At 39.2% G+C, this 14,136-nt stretch overlaps 1 protein-coding gene across 1 annotated transcript in view; it reads left to right on the top strand.

The window, feature by feature from the left end:
* LAMA2 (laminin subunit alpha 2) overlaps nt 1-14,136 on the top strand; it is a 468,253-nt gene that overhangs the window by 233,437 nt on the left and 220,680 nt on the right. Inside the window, exons 19-21 of the mRNA XM_088023741.1 lie at nt 6,202-6,413; nt 10,270-10,376; nt 11,123-11,386. Coding sequence (XP_087879867.1) covers nt 6,202-6,413; nt 10,270-10,376; nt 11,123-11,386 — 583 coding nt within the window. The remainder of the gene's footprint in view (nt 1-6,201; nt 6,414-10,269; nt 10,377-11,122; nt 11,387-14,136) is intronic.

Below are 14,136 nucleotides of genomic sequence, written 5' to 3'. Positions count from 1 at the left end.
CTGAAAATCTTGTAATCAAAACTATTCTGTAAGTGATTGGTGTAATCAGTTTGTGCACATCATCTACATAAAATCAGCCTTGGAAAACTAGAGCAGTGTTTCCCAAACTGTAGATGTTTTTGAAATAGAGTCCTGTGATCACATAAGTATTGAAGTATCTATTAGCATGTTAAAAATTCTGACATGTGCTGGATGGAAGAAATCTGTTTAATTTCTTTAAGCCTTTTCTTTTCTTGAGGTGTAGCTGACACACAATGTTACATTAGTTTCAGGTATACAACATAGTGATTGGACAACTCTATCCATTATCCTGTAACCAGCGTTTTCTAATCTTGTGTGACCATAAATCCTTACTATATCTGTATCAATCTATATTTATACCCATCTATCATCTATCTATCTATCTATCTCAAGAATGCATCTCAGACTACAGCTCAGGTGGACAGGAATCATAACTTTATATTCTTTATCTCAATTTAATTTCTATTTTGAGACCAAATCTCTATATGTGGAAGCTGTGAGAGCTTGGAAACATAATTTCAGTCAGGTACACTTTAAATTTACTCGATGTTATATGTCAATTATATTTCTATTTAAAAAATCTGTTTTTTTCCTCTCCTCCCCATCTCCCAGGCTTGAATTAAAGTTCTAACAAGCTTACTTAGTATGCAGAAACCTGAATGCCTGAGTGAGTGAGTGAGTATGTGTGTGTCTGTGAGTGTGTATATGACTATTTGTGTGACTGTGAGGTTGTATGAGTGTGTGGCTCTGTGTGTGTGTGTGTACGTGCACACACACGCGTGTGGCTCTGTATTGTGGGGGCAATGGACAGATGGTGGGACAAACATCCAAGGCTGTTTCTGCCAACGTCTTCCTTTTTCCCATCCTCCCAACTGCCTTTCCCTTCAGGCCAAATAACGCTGCACTACTTCGTACCACTAGTGGGGGTGCAGGACTCAATCTGCTGTCTTCACTCCACACTGGGACCCACCAACTCTCTGTTCTCATCCCTTCTCCATCTGCCTTTCTAACCTCATGCCATTTTCTGTTTGGGGATGAATTGCAGTAAGAGGGGCCACATTCATAGAAATGGTGACTTTTAGAGCCCGAAGTCCGGAAGATTGCTGTGTTTCTGCTTTCGTCCTTGTCAGATCCTCTCACTCAGTCATGTAGCACAAGATGGTCTTGCTGCTAGACCTGAGGCAATGAAAACAATCATAAGCAAGAGAATGGCAAAACAAGCTATGACAAAATATTAACTAATTTTTTTTTTAGTTGACCCACAATGTTACATTAGTTTCAGGTGTACAACGTAATGATTCAACAACTCTATAGGTTATCCTGTGCTCACCACGAGTGTAGCTCCCATCGGTCACCATACAACGCTATCGCAATACTATTGACTGTATTCCCTGTGCTGTGCCTTCCATCCCCGTGACTTATTCATTCCATAGCTGGAAGCCTGTACCTCCCTCTCCCCTTCACCATTTTGCCCTACCCTCAGCCCCCGACCCCCATGGCAACCGTTAGTGTGTTCTCTGTTCTTATAGGTCTGATTCCGCTTTTTTTTTTTTAACTTCATTTAAAATACTGTCTGATTGGGGCGCCTGGGTGGCTCAGTCGTTAAGCGTCTGCCTTCGGCTCAGGTCGTGGTCCCAGGGTCCTGGGATCGAGCCCCGCATCGGGCTCCCTGCTCGGCGGGAAGCCTGCTTCTCCCTCTCCCACTCCCCCTGCTTGTGTTCCCTCCCTCGCTGTGTCTCTCTCTGTCAAATAAATAAATAAAATCTTTAAAAATAAATAAATAAAATACTGTCTGATATTCTATAACATGTAGAACACTAGTTACACTTTTCAGAAACTTTTGCTTGGGGCCAAAGCACCCATATTTTCAGATATTACTGCTTTCCTCTGGGGAATATTTTAAACAAAAGAAAAACAGAGAGAGAATGAGGGAATGAGGTATTCATCATGGCACTTTGCTAAGATTCTGGGCATCTGTCATCATCAAGGAGGAGAAAAAATAGAAAAACAAAGTATCTTGAAGGGTGAAAGGGTGAGTGTTGGAGCATCAAGAGAAATTTAAAAGAACATGGAGAAACAGTGAGCTAAATGCCGATGAGACTTGCTCTACTTGTCACTAAGCTACTTTCAGAATAAGACTGTAGCTCCAGCAATATATCATACTTAATGGAGAGACACTTAAAAAGACCGGTGCAGCTCATGGGTGGCTCAGTCAGTTGAGCGTCTGACTCTTGGTCTCAGCTCAGGTCATGATCTCAGGGTCATGGGATCAAGCCCCACATGGGCAGGCTTTGCGCTTAGCAGGGAGTCTGTTTGAGATTCTCTCTTTCCCTCTGCCCCGCCCCCCAAAATAAATAAATAAATCTTAAGAAAAAAGACTGTGGCAAGTTGACCCATTTGGATCCACATGAAACTTGATGAGGTACAGGGACCCCCGAAGCCCTGTCCCCTCCCTAGCTGGCAAATTTTTAACAACTCCTCCCCAAGTGAGGAGAGAGAGGGCAATGTCAAGACTAATTTCACAATGGCCACTGAGAATGCAGAAGGTGTTGGAACCTAACTGCTTAAAATTCGGAATTTTACCTACAATTTTATCCGTATGATACATATTCTAGGTCAGAAAAATTTTTGCTTTTTAAATTTCAATCCCAAAATCCTATTTAGATATTCTCTGCTTCATGAATTCCTGACTTTGAATGAGTCTAATTACCATATTACCACTATGCTGGTGAGAATTTCTACTCACGCCTGAGTCTCCTTGTGCCCTTGAGTCTCAGATGTGGAGCGTATAGTCACAGAAATAGAAAAAGCAAGACAGTCATACTTAACTCGGTAGTACCGTTAGCAGAATTGTGACTCCCAGTAAGGTTTCAAAGTCTGCTCCTATGTGGTTGGGCAGTTTGTATACTGCACAAAAGTACTCAGCCGAGGGGCAGATTAGGAGCCTGAATCCTGGGTGCTCAATATGTCCATTATCTCTTCGTTTTTCTGCATATGCTCAAAGAGGACCCTTTTCTTCCTCTAGTTTGCAGAAAGGAACCACATAAGCAGGCAAACTCACTCAGTCTTTAACTGATTCAGTCACATGGGAAGTAGTAAGAATACATCCCTATTGCATAGCCACTCCCATTTACACTCCAGCCACCCTCCTCTGTGCCTTCGCCAATACTGTTCCCTATGACTAGAAGTCTGCAGCCCTTCCACTCCTCCATGTGAGACTCACCCTGCTGAACTTTTCCAATTCAACTCTATCATCCTGACAGTGTCCTTGATGAATCCTAATCTGAATTGGTTGCCCTTTTCTGTTCTTCTCTGAGAACATTGGCATATCTGTAGTAGCTCCCTGCCACGTTTTTAAGTACATCTTTCTTCTCCCTGGACTGCAGCATAAAGATTGTGCCTTATTTATATTAGTATGATGAAGTGTTCGGTAGGTATTTGAGGAAGGGCAGGAGAGGCAAAGAACAAGAGCTCTTCTAGTATGCTTATAGAGATTGAAGCACTATGTTTAGTCTATAGATACTGAATGGGACCTTAGGCCACATATTTTAGCCAAAAGTTATTGAAAAAATGAAGCAGCAGAGTGAGAGAAATCTTACCAATATTGCTCTGCACTTCTCATTGCCATTTCTCTCCACTTTTGCTATCCTCCCTCTCCCTCTCTCATCTCTCTCTCTCTCTCTTTCTCCCTCATATTGTTCCTAAGTCATCGATAGAAAGAACCATATTACATAATGGCATGTGGCATCTAGAATCTCATCTACATTAAAAGGTCTCTTTCTAAAATATTGCAATTTGGTATGAAAAAAGTTAGCGAAAGTGGAAAGGAACAGCGACTTTGTATTGTCAGAACATCCATCTGTAGCAAGGAATCCAATAACCTCTGCTAAGAAATGTTCTCATTCTGCCTTACGTATGAAAATGAGAGACCCTGAGATTTCAAATGACAATTAGTTTTTATAGAGTGAAAAACTCAGAGGCTGGCAAGGTCTAAAGGGCTGTCATTCACACTAATTTTTATTAAGTGACTCCAACTTGATCAGACTATAAAACACTATTATTATTAACAAACGTTAGATGATTAGCTGTATTATATTTGCTGACCCTAGAATTACTTTTAAATTTCTACTTACACATTTTTATGTCTCTAAAACTGCTATGTATGGAAACACACACACATATACACACACTAGTAATAAAACCTGAATGCACACTTTTGATGGAGCGGCATATGAATTATCTATCATGTATATTCAATATGCTTTCTTACATGTTCTCCAACAAAAAATAAAAGATGCTTCTTTGGTTAGTCTACTTAATTGTAATGATTTTCTCATGAACAGAAGGTTCCTTTTTATTGTAGGAGAATTTTAGGCTTATTAATTGGTATCTATGTTAAGGAAAATTCCCAGATCTTGTTATATAATACCATCTCTCCTGAGGGCAGTAAGTCATTTTGCGGAAAGTGAGCTGAAAATAATGGGCTTTTGTTGGCTGCAATAATGATCATTGTATATCGTTATTCTAGTGGAGTGGAGTCACACTCTTAATGGTAAACAAAATGAGATGGGAGTATATGTGGATGTGATCATAAGCTCTGCATATCGAGTAAGGCAAGGAGAATTGGGTTCAAATTCAAAAGTGTCTTCCCACTATCTTTATGGAATACCACTTATGAATTGTGGGGAAATTTTATGCACTAAAATGTTAGTTCATATTTTACAGTGGATAATTAATAAGCAATTATATTTGTGGGTGACATATTCTTCCAAGCAGTATTTATACTATGACTTTCATGATTTGTACAATATTTTGTGAATATAATTAAAACTAGTAATCTCATTTAAAATTTATGGACAAAAGTTAATTCTCTTAAAAAAAAGGTTATGGCACTTACACGTGTTCTAGAAAACTCAGAGTCATTAATGACTTTGGCCCATAATTGTGATGTTATTAAATATCCTCACATAATGTAATGGATTTAAATCATTTCTATTTTGAATGGTAGAGAGCATTTCTCTACATAGTTACTTACGTGTCTGTGACTAGAGGAGCACAAAAGTGTGTACTATTGAAATTATATTCTTCCATATTGTTTTTGTCCCCCTTCAGTTTTGATCTTTGCTGCACAGGACTTTTTATTTTGCCAAGATGGTACAGATGACAGAGCCAGCTTGACTGTAAGACTAGAGATGCACTGTTTTGTTTCTCCTCTGGCAAGTGTGGTTTAATATGAAGCATGAACAAATGTAAACTGAATGAGAAGACAGAGCAGAATATAAATAGATGCCTCCTAAAACCATGTATCTGTGCATCTGTGACATTAAGGAGCATTTTGAAACAACCTATGGATAAGGGGAAATTTGATACTATAATTTAAAAAATCTTCTCTGCTCTGCCTCATAAACAAACAAACTTGTTTTTCCAATAGTATGTAAAAGAGTACTTAGTCCTTAAAAAAAGAGAGAGAGAGAGAGACTTAGAGTTTGCTAATACGAGTTGTGGCACAATTAAGCATCACCTTACAGCATGTTACCCTAAGATGCAGGCATACCTGCTTCTTGGTAAAGCTCTTCAATGAAAATCTGCCTCTGTATGGAAATGCAAATATATACAAACCTATTATTAATGCAGCGATACCCACGGCCCCCACCTGAATAATAATGAGAATCGTTTGAGTCACAATTTTCTATTTAATAAATTCTGAATTCTTGCTGCTAAATTGCCTTGCAAGTCTGTTTCCTCATAACAAGCTTTTGTTACAACAACAACAAAAAACGTGAACCTTACATATTTGTACAAAAAACAACCAATTGGAGTAGATACATATGATGTGTTGCACTACAAAGGCTTTCCAAGATGGACCTGGATTCCTCTAGAGGGCCAGCAGCAGATTTCTTATTATGCTTTGGTCTCGTCTTCAGTGCCAGTGACAAGATTTTTTTTTTTTTTTTCCTGGCTGAAATCTAATTACTAGTGAGGCTGGCAGGATTTCATCTTGTATCTACACTGCAGTTATAAAAAAACATTGTTTAATCACCTTGCGTTCGAGAAAAGGAGCACTTAAAAGGAAAAACCTATCATCCTGGGAGAGGGTAGTGTAAAAAATGTATAAGCATTGCCCCCAATGGGTTTCATGAGTTCTTCCCAAATACTCACTGATGAAATTTTTCCCCGTAGGTGTGCAGAAGGCTATTTTGGACAACCTTCTGTACCTGGAGGATCATGTCAGCCATGCCAATGCAGTGACAACCTTGACTTCTCCATGCCTGGCAGCTGTGACAGCTTGTCTGGCTCCTGTCTGATATGTAAGCCAGGTACAACAGGCCGCTTCTGTGAGCTCTGTGCTGATGGGTATTTTGGAGACGCAGTTGATGCAAAGAACTGTCAGCGTAAGTCCTGAACTATTGACGCCCTTGACAGAAGTGATGCCTCGCACCTCAGAGCAGCTGATGAGTTCTTGAGTGGGGATTGGAGGGTAGGAAATTATGTGGATACATGTATCATAGACACACAGCCTATACACAGAGTCTGCACATCCTAAAATATTTCACTGGAGTAATAGAGTCAATCCTTTGAAAATCGCTGCATTGTCAAAGGGTTGTTGTTTTTCAAATGATGCACACATTTTTGTTTTTGTTTATGTGTGGAATGAAGATTTTAAAATAAACTTTTGCCCGCGATGGGAGAGAAGAATTTAGAAATTAGGTAAGCCCCATTTATCCTTATTGTTTATCTCGATGGTAATCATTTTCTTAATGAATTTATCTGTCCGCATTATTTCTTTGGTGCCTGTTTGTGGGTGTTCATCCGTTATGCTTTCATATGTGAACTTCACATTCTTGCACTTCATAATGGGTGTAAAATTCTGCCCATATTTCTACACACTGGCATTTGTAATTGTTAAATTATTGACTTTCACCTTAGGACTATTCACAGAACAGTATTTCTGTGTTTCCTTTTACAAAATTAGCTATTGTAGGGCTTATCCGTGTTAATCAGTACATTTCTCCTGCCACCTCCACCTCCTTAGCTGCATTATTCAGCATTGCATAGAATTTACTAATGGTTTATATTAGCAGTAACGTAATATGCAAGGGAAATCTTCTTGTGCAGAGTCCAGTGGAATGTGAATCCATGTCAGCACCTGAGTACTTTACATGCCATCCTCGACTTCAGCTGCTGCCATAACGTTTAGGTAGGGCAGGTTATGATACCCACAGTTCACTTCTGCCAACTTCATTATGTAAGAAGGGGTTCTTCCAGTCATTCAGTTAGGACCTAGGAGCTGCAAAATTATAGGAACCACTGTAGTGTCCTGTTATTGTCTCTGCTATGAACACCAAAGACCAGGTAGGACACCCCATCTCAATAACAAAGGATTTATTAACATCACCTATAAATTGGTATTTTTTTAAAGTAAAATTTCCAACAGTCTCAGAAAGAAGTGCCTTTAAACATTGTAAGTTTACCTGTGTTAAATCACAGGGCGCTTAAGAAATTCTCCCATTCAAAGACATCTAGGATCTACAGTTTCTAGCTATGTGACCTTGGACAAGGCAGTTGACCTCACTGAGATTCAGTTTCCTCATTTACATAAAAGGTCATGATTTTCTGTGGGGATTAAAGGATCTAGCACATGGAGAGTGTCCAGTGCACTGCTTGGGCCTGGGATGCTCACACGTGGTAGCCCCTTTGGCAGTAGCACTCATAGTAGTTGTTTCTGTGGCTTGCATATTTAGGGCTGTGTGACCTCTTTTTCTATCTTCTGATAACTCCCTCCATAAAGTTAAGGAGATCTTTCCACTCATTTTACTGTAGTAAATTGGGAATCTGTGGCATAAGAACACATAGGAGAGGGGCACCTGAGTGGCTCAGTCATTAAGCGTCTGCCCTCGGCTCAGGTCATGATCCTGGGGTCCCAGGATCGAGCCCCGCATTGGGCTCCCTGCTCTGTAGGGAGCCTGCTTCTCCCTCTCCCTCTCCCCCTACTTGTGTTCCCTCTCTTGCTGTGTCTCTCTCTCTCTCTGTCAAATAAATAAATAAAATCTTTAAAAAAGAAAAAAAACACATAGGAGAATTGTGGTATAAAATTATTTTTCAAACCATCACCAATTTTTATACCACTTGCCATGAGGTACATGTAGAAGTGATTAGGGTTTTTAATGCTCTTTAGCTTAGAAAAATATAAGAAACAAATTATCTATTTTTATAATTTTTCTTATATATGATAGCTCATCTATGCATAGGTAGTAAACCCTCAAGAAGAGAAAATTCATGATAAATCATTATTGTAGTTTCCTCTAGGTTTGTTCACGGAAAGTACACCACTACAAAGAAATATATTTTGCTTTTTAAATTTATGTGTTATTGTTTGGTTCATACATTTCATTTAAAAATGCCACTTAAAAATTTGTATTGCTTTTGTTATTTTTTCAAGTTTTTATTTTAATTCCATTAGTTAACATGTAGTATAATATCACTTTTGGGAGTAGAATTTAGTGACCCATCATTTACATACAACACCCAGTGCTCATTACAACAAGTGCCCTCCTATTAATGCCTGTCACCCATTTAACCCATTCCAACCCCCCAACCCCATTCACCTACCCTCTAGCAACCCTCAGTTTGTCCTCTATAACTAAGGGTCTCTTATGGTTTGTGTCTCTCTCTTTTCTTCCCCCTATGTTCATCTGTTTTGTTTCTTAAATTCCACATATGAGTGAAATCATACGGTATTTGTCTTTCTCGGACTGACTTATTTCACTCAGCATAATACCCTCTAGTTCCATCCACTTCATAGCAAATGGCAAGATTTCATTTTTTGTGTCTGAATAATGTTCCGTTGTATATATACCACATCTTCTTTATCCACTCATCACTTAATGGACATTTGGGCTCTTTCCATAATTTGGTTATTGTGGATAATGCTATGAACATTGCAGTGCATGTGTCCCTTTGGATCAGTATTTTTGTATCCTTTGGGTAAATACCTAGTAGTAGGGTAGTTCTATTTTTAACTTTTTGAGAAACCTCCATACTCTTTTCCAAAGTGGCTGCACCAGTTTGCATTCCCACCAACAATGTAAGACGGTTCTGCTTTCTCCACATCCTTGCCAACATCTGTTGTTTCCTGTGGTGTTGATTTTAGCCGTTCTGACTGGTGTGAGGTGATATGTCATTGTAGTGTTGATTTGTATTTCTCTGATAATTAGTGATATTAAGTATCTTTTCATGTGTCTCTTAGCCATCTGAATGTCTTCTTTGGAAAAATGACTATTCATGTCTTCTGCCCATTTCTTAACTGGATTATTTGTTTTTTGGGGTGTTGAGTTTGATAAGTTCTTATAGATTTTGGATCTAACCCTTTATCAGATTTGTCATTTGCAAATATCTTCTCCCATTCCGTAGGTTGCCTTTCAGTTTTGTTGATTGTTTCGTTCACTGTGCAGAAGCTTTTTATCTTGATGAGGTCCCAATAGTTCATTTTTGCTTTTGTTTCCCTTGCCTCTGGAGACGTGTCTAGTAAAAAGTGGCTATGGCCAAGGTCAAAGAGGTTGCTGCCTGTGTCGGCCCCTCGGATTTTGATGGTTTCCTGTCTCAGTTTAGGTCTTCCATCCATTTGGAATTTATTTTTGTGAATGGCACGAGAAAGTGGTCCAGTTTCATTCTTCTGCATGTTGCTGTCCAGTTTTCCCAACACCATTTGTTGAAGAGACTGTCTTTTTTCTATTGGATATTTTTTCATGTTTTATTGAAGATGAGTAGACCATATAGTTGTGGGTCCATTTCTGGGTTTCCTATTCTGTTCCACTGATCTATGTGTCTGTTTTTGTGCCAGTACCATACCGTCTTGATGATGACAGCTTTCTAATAGAGCTGGAAGTCCGGAATCGTGATGCTTCCAGCTTTGCTTTTCTTTTTCAAGATTGCTTTGGCTATTCAGGGTCTTTTGTGTTCTAAACAAATTTAAGGATTGTTTGTTCTAGCTCTGTGAAAAATGCTGGTGATTGGGGAAATCAATCAATGCACTGTGATGTAGCTTTACATGAATCATCTCTACAGCTTTTGTAGACTCATTATAAGAATTGAATGCTATAACGCCTCACAGAACACCTAGCAAATCAGAAAATATTCTGTTCTAAAACTTAGTTCCAGTGTTACCATATGGGGGGTATTACTATTTAACAAGCCTATTAATACTACAGGAAGTGTTTTCCCAACCACAGATCGCTCTTCTTTTTGCAGCTTGTCGCTGTAATGTCAACAGCTCCTTCTCTGAGAGTTGCCATGCCAGGACGGGACAGTGTGAATGCAAACCTAACGTGCAGGGACGGCGGTGTGATGAGTGTAAGGTAAGGAGTAGGAGCTGATGAAGAATCACTTCCTCCTCGAAAATGTTCATTAGCTTTCAACGATGTACATATTAAATATATTGAAAGAGGAGTTCAGGATTATCCAATTCTATATGTGCCATCACTGTGATCATTGAAATATTTTTTCCAAAATAGAAAAAAATTTGCTATACACTAGCTTTTGACCTTCAACCTGTCTCTCCTTGGCAGTGAATTTGTGTCATATTTACTGTAATTCAGACTTTTTAAAACAAATAGCATATCAATTTAATCCCAGTCTACAGTGAGTAAAATACTCTTTGCTCTTACGTTGGCAGAATGAAATACATCACATCCTTTGTTTTTAGCAAACACTTTTTTCTAGTTCTGTCATTTACAAGTGAGTTCCAGGGAGCACTCAACTAAAGTTTTCAGTAGAGAAGCTAATCCACATATTTTTAGAAACATCATTTTTCTAAAAGGGAAACAAAAATATCAAAACATGTTGCCCTCTGTTCCTGAGCATATTGCCCTGCCTTCAGGATGGCAAGCGCCTTCCTTCCCTCCATGAGAGTGACAGATCCGCACTACCTCTTTCTTCTAAATATGTATGTTTGGTGATAAAGACTATTAAACAGAACAAACATTTCTCAGATGGCAAACTGGCCCCGCTGTAGTAAGTTTGAAAGTGTCATCAGCATCCATCTCGTGAATAATGGCGTATGCTCTTTTTTTCCTTTGTTTTGTTTTTCTGTTGGCTTTTAAAGCCCGGTACATGGTGGGATCCAGAGAAGCAGTTCTGTGTGTGGTGTGACTGCAATCCCGTTGGCTCTGTGACACCGTGGTGTGATGTGACAGGAAGATGTGCGTGTAAATCTGGCTTCGTAGGGCGACAGTGCCGCCTCAGCAGGCAGATGCAGCGGCAGGAGGAGAAGTCACAGAGAGCACAGCGGGGGCCAGGGCCTCCTCTGAGGTGGGCTGTCAGCAGCTCCAGCGGGTGCCCTCGGGGAGCCTATCGGGCCCCAGCTCCGGTAATCCCAGAGGCACTGCATGGCTCATGCCTCCGCATGTTGTGTTGCGTGTGCTGCAGCGGACCTTCCCCGATGGCCTTGTTCCCGTAAGGGTTGCTCAAGGTGCCAACTGCGAATGTCAACACTAGGCAATTCCCACTTCAAGCCTTGCCTTTTGAAAGTAGCTGTATCTGTGTAGTTTTAAAAGTATTTTCAAGTTCATAGGTTCATAAAAGTTTCGACTAACCGTGGATCTAGAGGAATGAAAGTTTATTTTTTAGAAACCTATGATCTTAGAAGTGGAAGGAATTTCAGGCATCATTTGGAGCAAATTCACTTCTACAAATGAACAAATGAAGGGAGATCTAGCAGAGAAAGTGACTTGCCCAAGAAAAGGTAGCCCATTGGTCTGACATTCTGCTAACATTTCATCATAATTGATGGCTTTGGGACTTTTCCACGTCGTAAGTTTGCCCATAGTTACCACAAGTCACACATTTTCACATCCCACAAATGTACCACATACACAAAGTAAGGAAGCATGTTTTGTACTACAGAAGTTTAGCCCCCCATCTTACAAGGCAAAAGAAAGCAAATACCGGAAGGAAGAGAGAAAGGGAGGAAGGGGAGGGAAAGAAGGAGGAAGGAGGAAGACCAGGTCCAGGATCCTGTTGCACAATGACTGGCGATAAGACTTGCCAGGATAGAATCATAGCCTCCAGGGTGGGGGAGGGAAGGGGTAGGTAACAGATAGAAGAAGGTGAGAGTAAAGTAAAAAGCAAAAGAGTAGAAAAGAAAAGAAAAGAAAAAAAACATGCATTATTTCTAGGCTCTTTACTGGCATTTTAAGAAAACTAGTTCTGATATCAGAATGCCTCAGGTCAAATCCCAGTCTCGCCACTTGCCGTTAAGACAGTTCCTTCAGTCTTTCTGTAATTCACCTGCTTCATCTGTAGTGGGACCCACTACAGATAGGGAAATGCCTATGAAAGATGAAGGAGGAGAGAGTATAATACGCAGGGAGACTTCTGTTGCAGTGCAGGCCAGACTGAAATGAAAGGAAAAGGGGAAGGAAATGTTGGGTTTGGAAAAGCCTCATTCTTTGCCTTTTGCCAAAACATCAAATGCGTGCCAGGCCAAAGGGGAGTGCCCAAGCACCATTTGCCTGTTAGAGGCATCCTGGATTGGGCAGGAAGGCTCTAATACTTTATTGTCATCAGTCATTGACCTGGTGCGAGCTCCTCCAGGGGATCCACAAGAGTAGAAACCGGAGGTTGTCAACCTGCCACAGTCCCCCTGCAGATTCTTTTGTAGGGAGATCTGTCTAGGCACCTCCATGGCTGTTTCTGGATTGTCATGGTAACAGTGCATAAGGCACGCATCTGGAGAGTTCTTAGTAAATGTTAGGTATTATTGCTGTTGTTATTATTTTTGCTATTAGAGGAAGAAATCTTTTCAAAAGATTGTTTTTCAAAAACAAATTAAAAAAACAAAACAAAAACAAACACATACATTTAAAGTAAAAGAAAGGGACAGGAATTGATTGAAATGTCTCCAAAATAGAAATTTAGCAAAATTCAACCCTTATTCACACCTTTTTCCTACATATCCTATAGAACTTTGTACAGGATGGTGTTTCGTCCTGAGACCATTTTTGTTCTGAGACAATATGTGTGAGAGTAAAGAGCACAGACTCTGAAGCCAGGCTGGCTGACGTGGAATCCTGACTCTGCAGTTGGCTAACTGGTGACCTTAGACCAATTACTTGAACTTTCTGTGCCTCAGTTTCCTCACTCTGTAGAGAGGTGATGGTAATAACTATCTCCCAGGATTGTCCGGAGGTTTAAATGAATTCATGTTTGCAAAGGGCTTTAGAACAGTACTTGGCACCCAGCAAGCACCATATGTAAGCTCATTGTCGTTATTACCCCAAGTGAAAATAATTTCTGGGAGATCATCAAACCTCTCATTGACACTGGATAGGGACTGTCTCCCATATTCATTTTACCTAATTAATATTGATTACGGACTAGGAATGTCTACTTTTGAATTTGTTTACTACAGAGATTTTCCCTAGTCTCTGAATTAAATTTTTGTACATCAAATTTATTAAAATTTTGTTGCTGAAATTTGTTTCTATTTGTTTTGGTGTAATTTAACTCTTTAAAATTACATTACTTAAATATTTTATAAGTATGGCAGAGATATTTCTTCTTACATATGTTTTACATAATGAACTTTGGAATTTTCTTAATAACTATGATTTGGCAGTTCATTTAATACTATATAGATATATCCATTAAAGATATATAGATATGCCAAGCGAAGAAAAATTTAGGAAATAAATGCAAAATACTTTGCATAAGAAATACAAATATATTTGTGATTCGGATTTTTAAAAACCATTTTAATGTAGCATGTTCTAGTCTTTTTTCTATGTATGTATGTTTCCATTTGTGTGTGCCTGAGTGGTGTGTGTGTCATTATAGGTATATAATTGGAATAATAGTGTGTATATAATTTTGTATTCTGCTTTTTGAAATTTTGCATAACGCTATGTCCTAAGCATATTCCTATCATTAAAACTGCTTCAAAACAGGATTTTAATGATGGCGTATTATTTCATAGCATGAATGTATCATAATTTAATTTATTCAACTTTCTAACATTGAGAAGTTACTCTCATAAATAATACTGTAATGGGCATGCTCATACTTTAACCATTTTCCCCATTTCTGATTATTTCTCTAGGTCAGGTATCCAGAATTTTA

This window comes from Eumetopias jubatus, unplaced genomic scaffold, assembly GCF_037043125.1.
Source record: "Eumetopias jubatus isolate StellerSeaLion01/CBP00866 unplaced genomic scaffold, mEumJub1_p1.0 scaffold_6, whole genome shotgun sequence".
Classification (NCBI taxonomy): Eukaryota; Metazoa; Chordata; class Mammalia; order Carnivora; family Otariidae; genus Eumetopias; species Eumetopias jubatus.
This window is presented reverse-complemented; position numbering and strand designations above follow the sequence as displayed.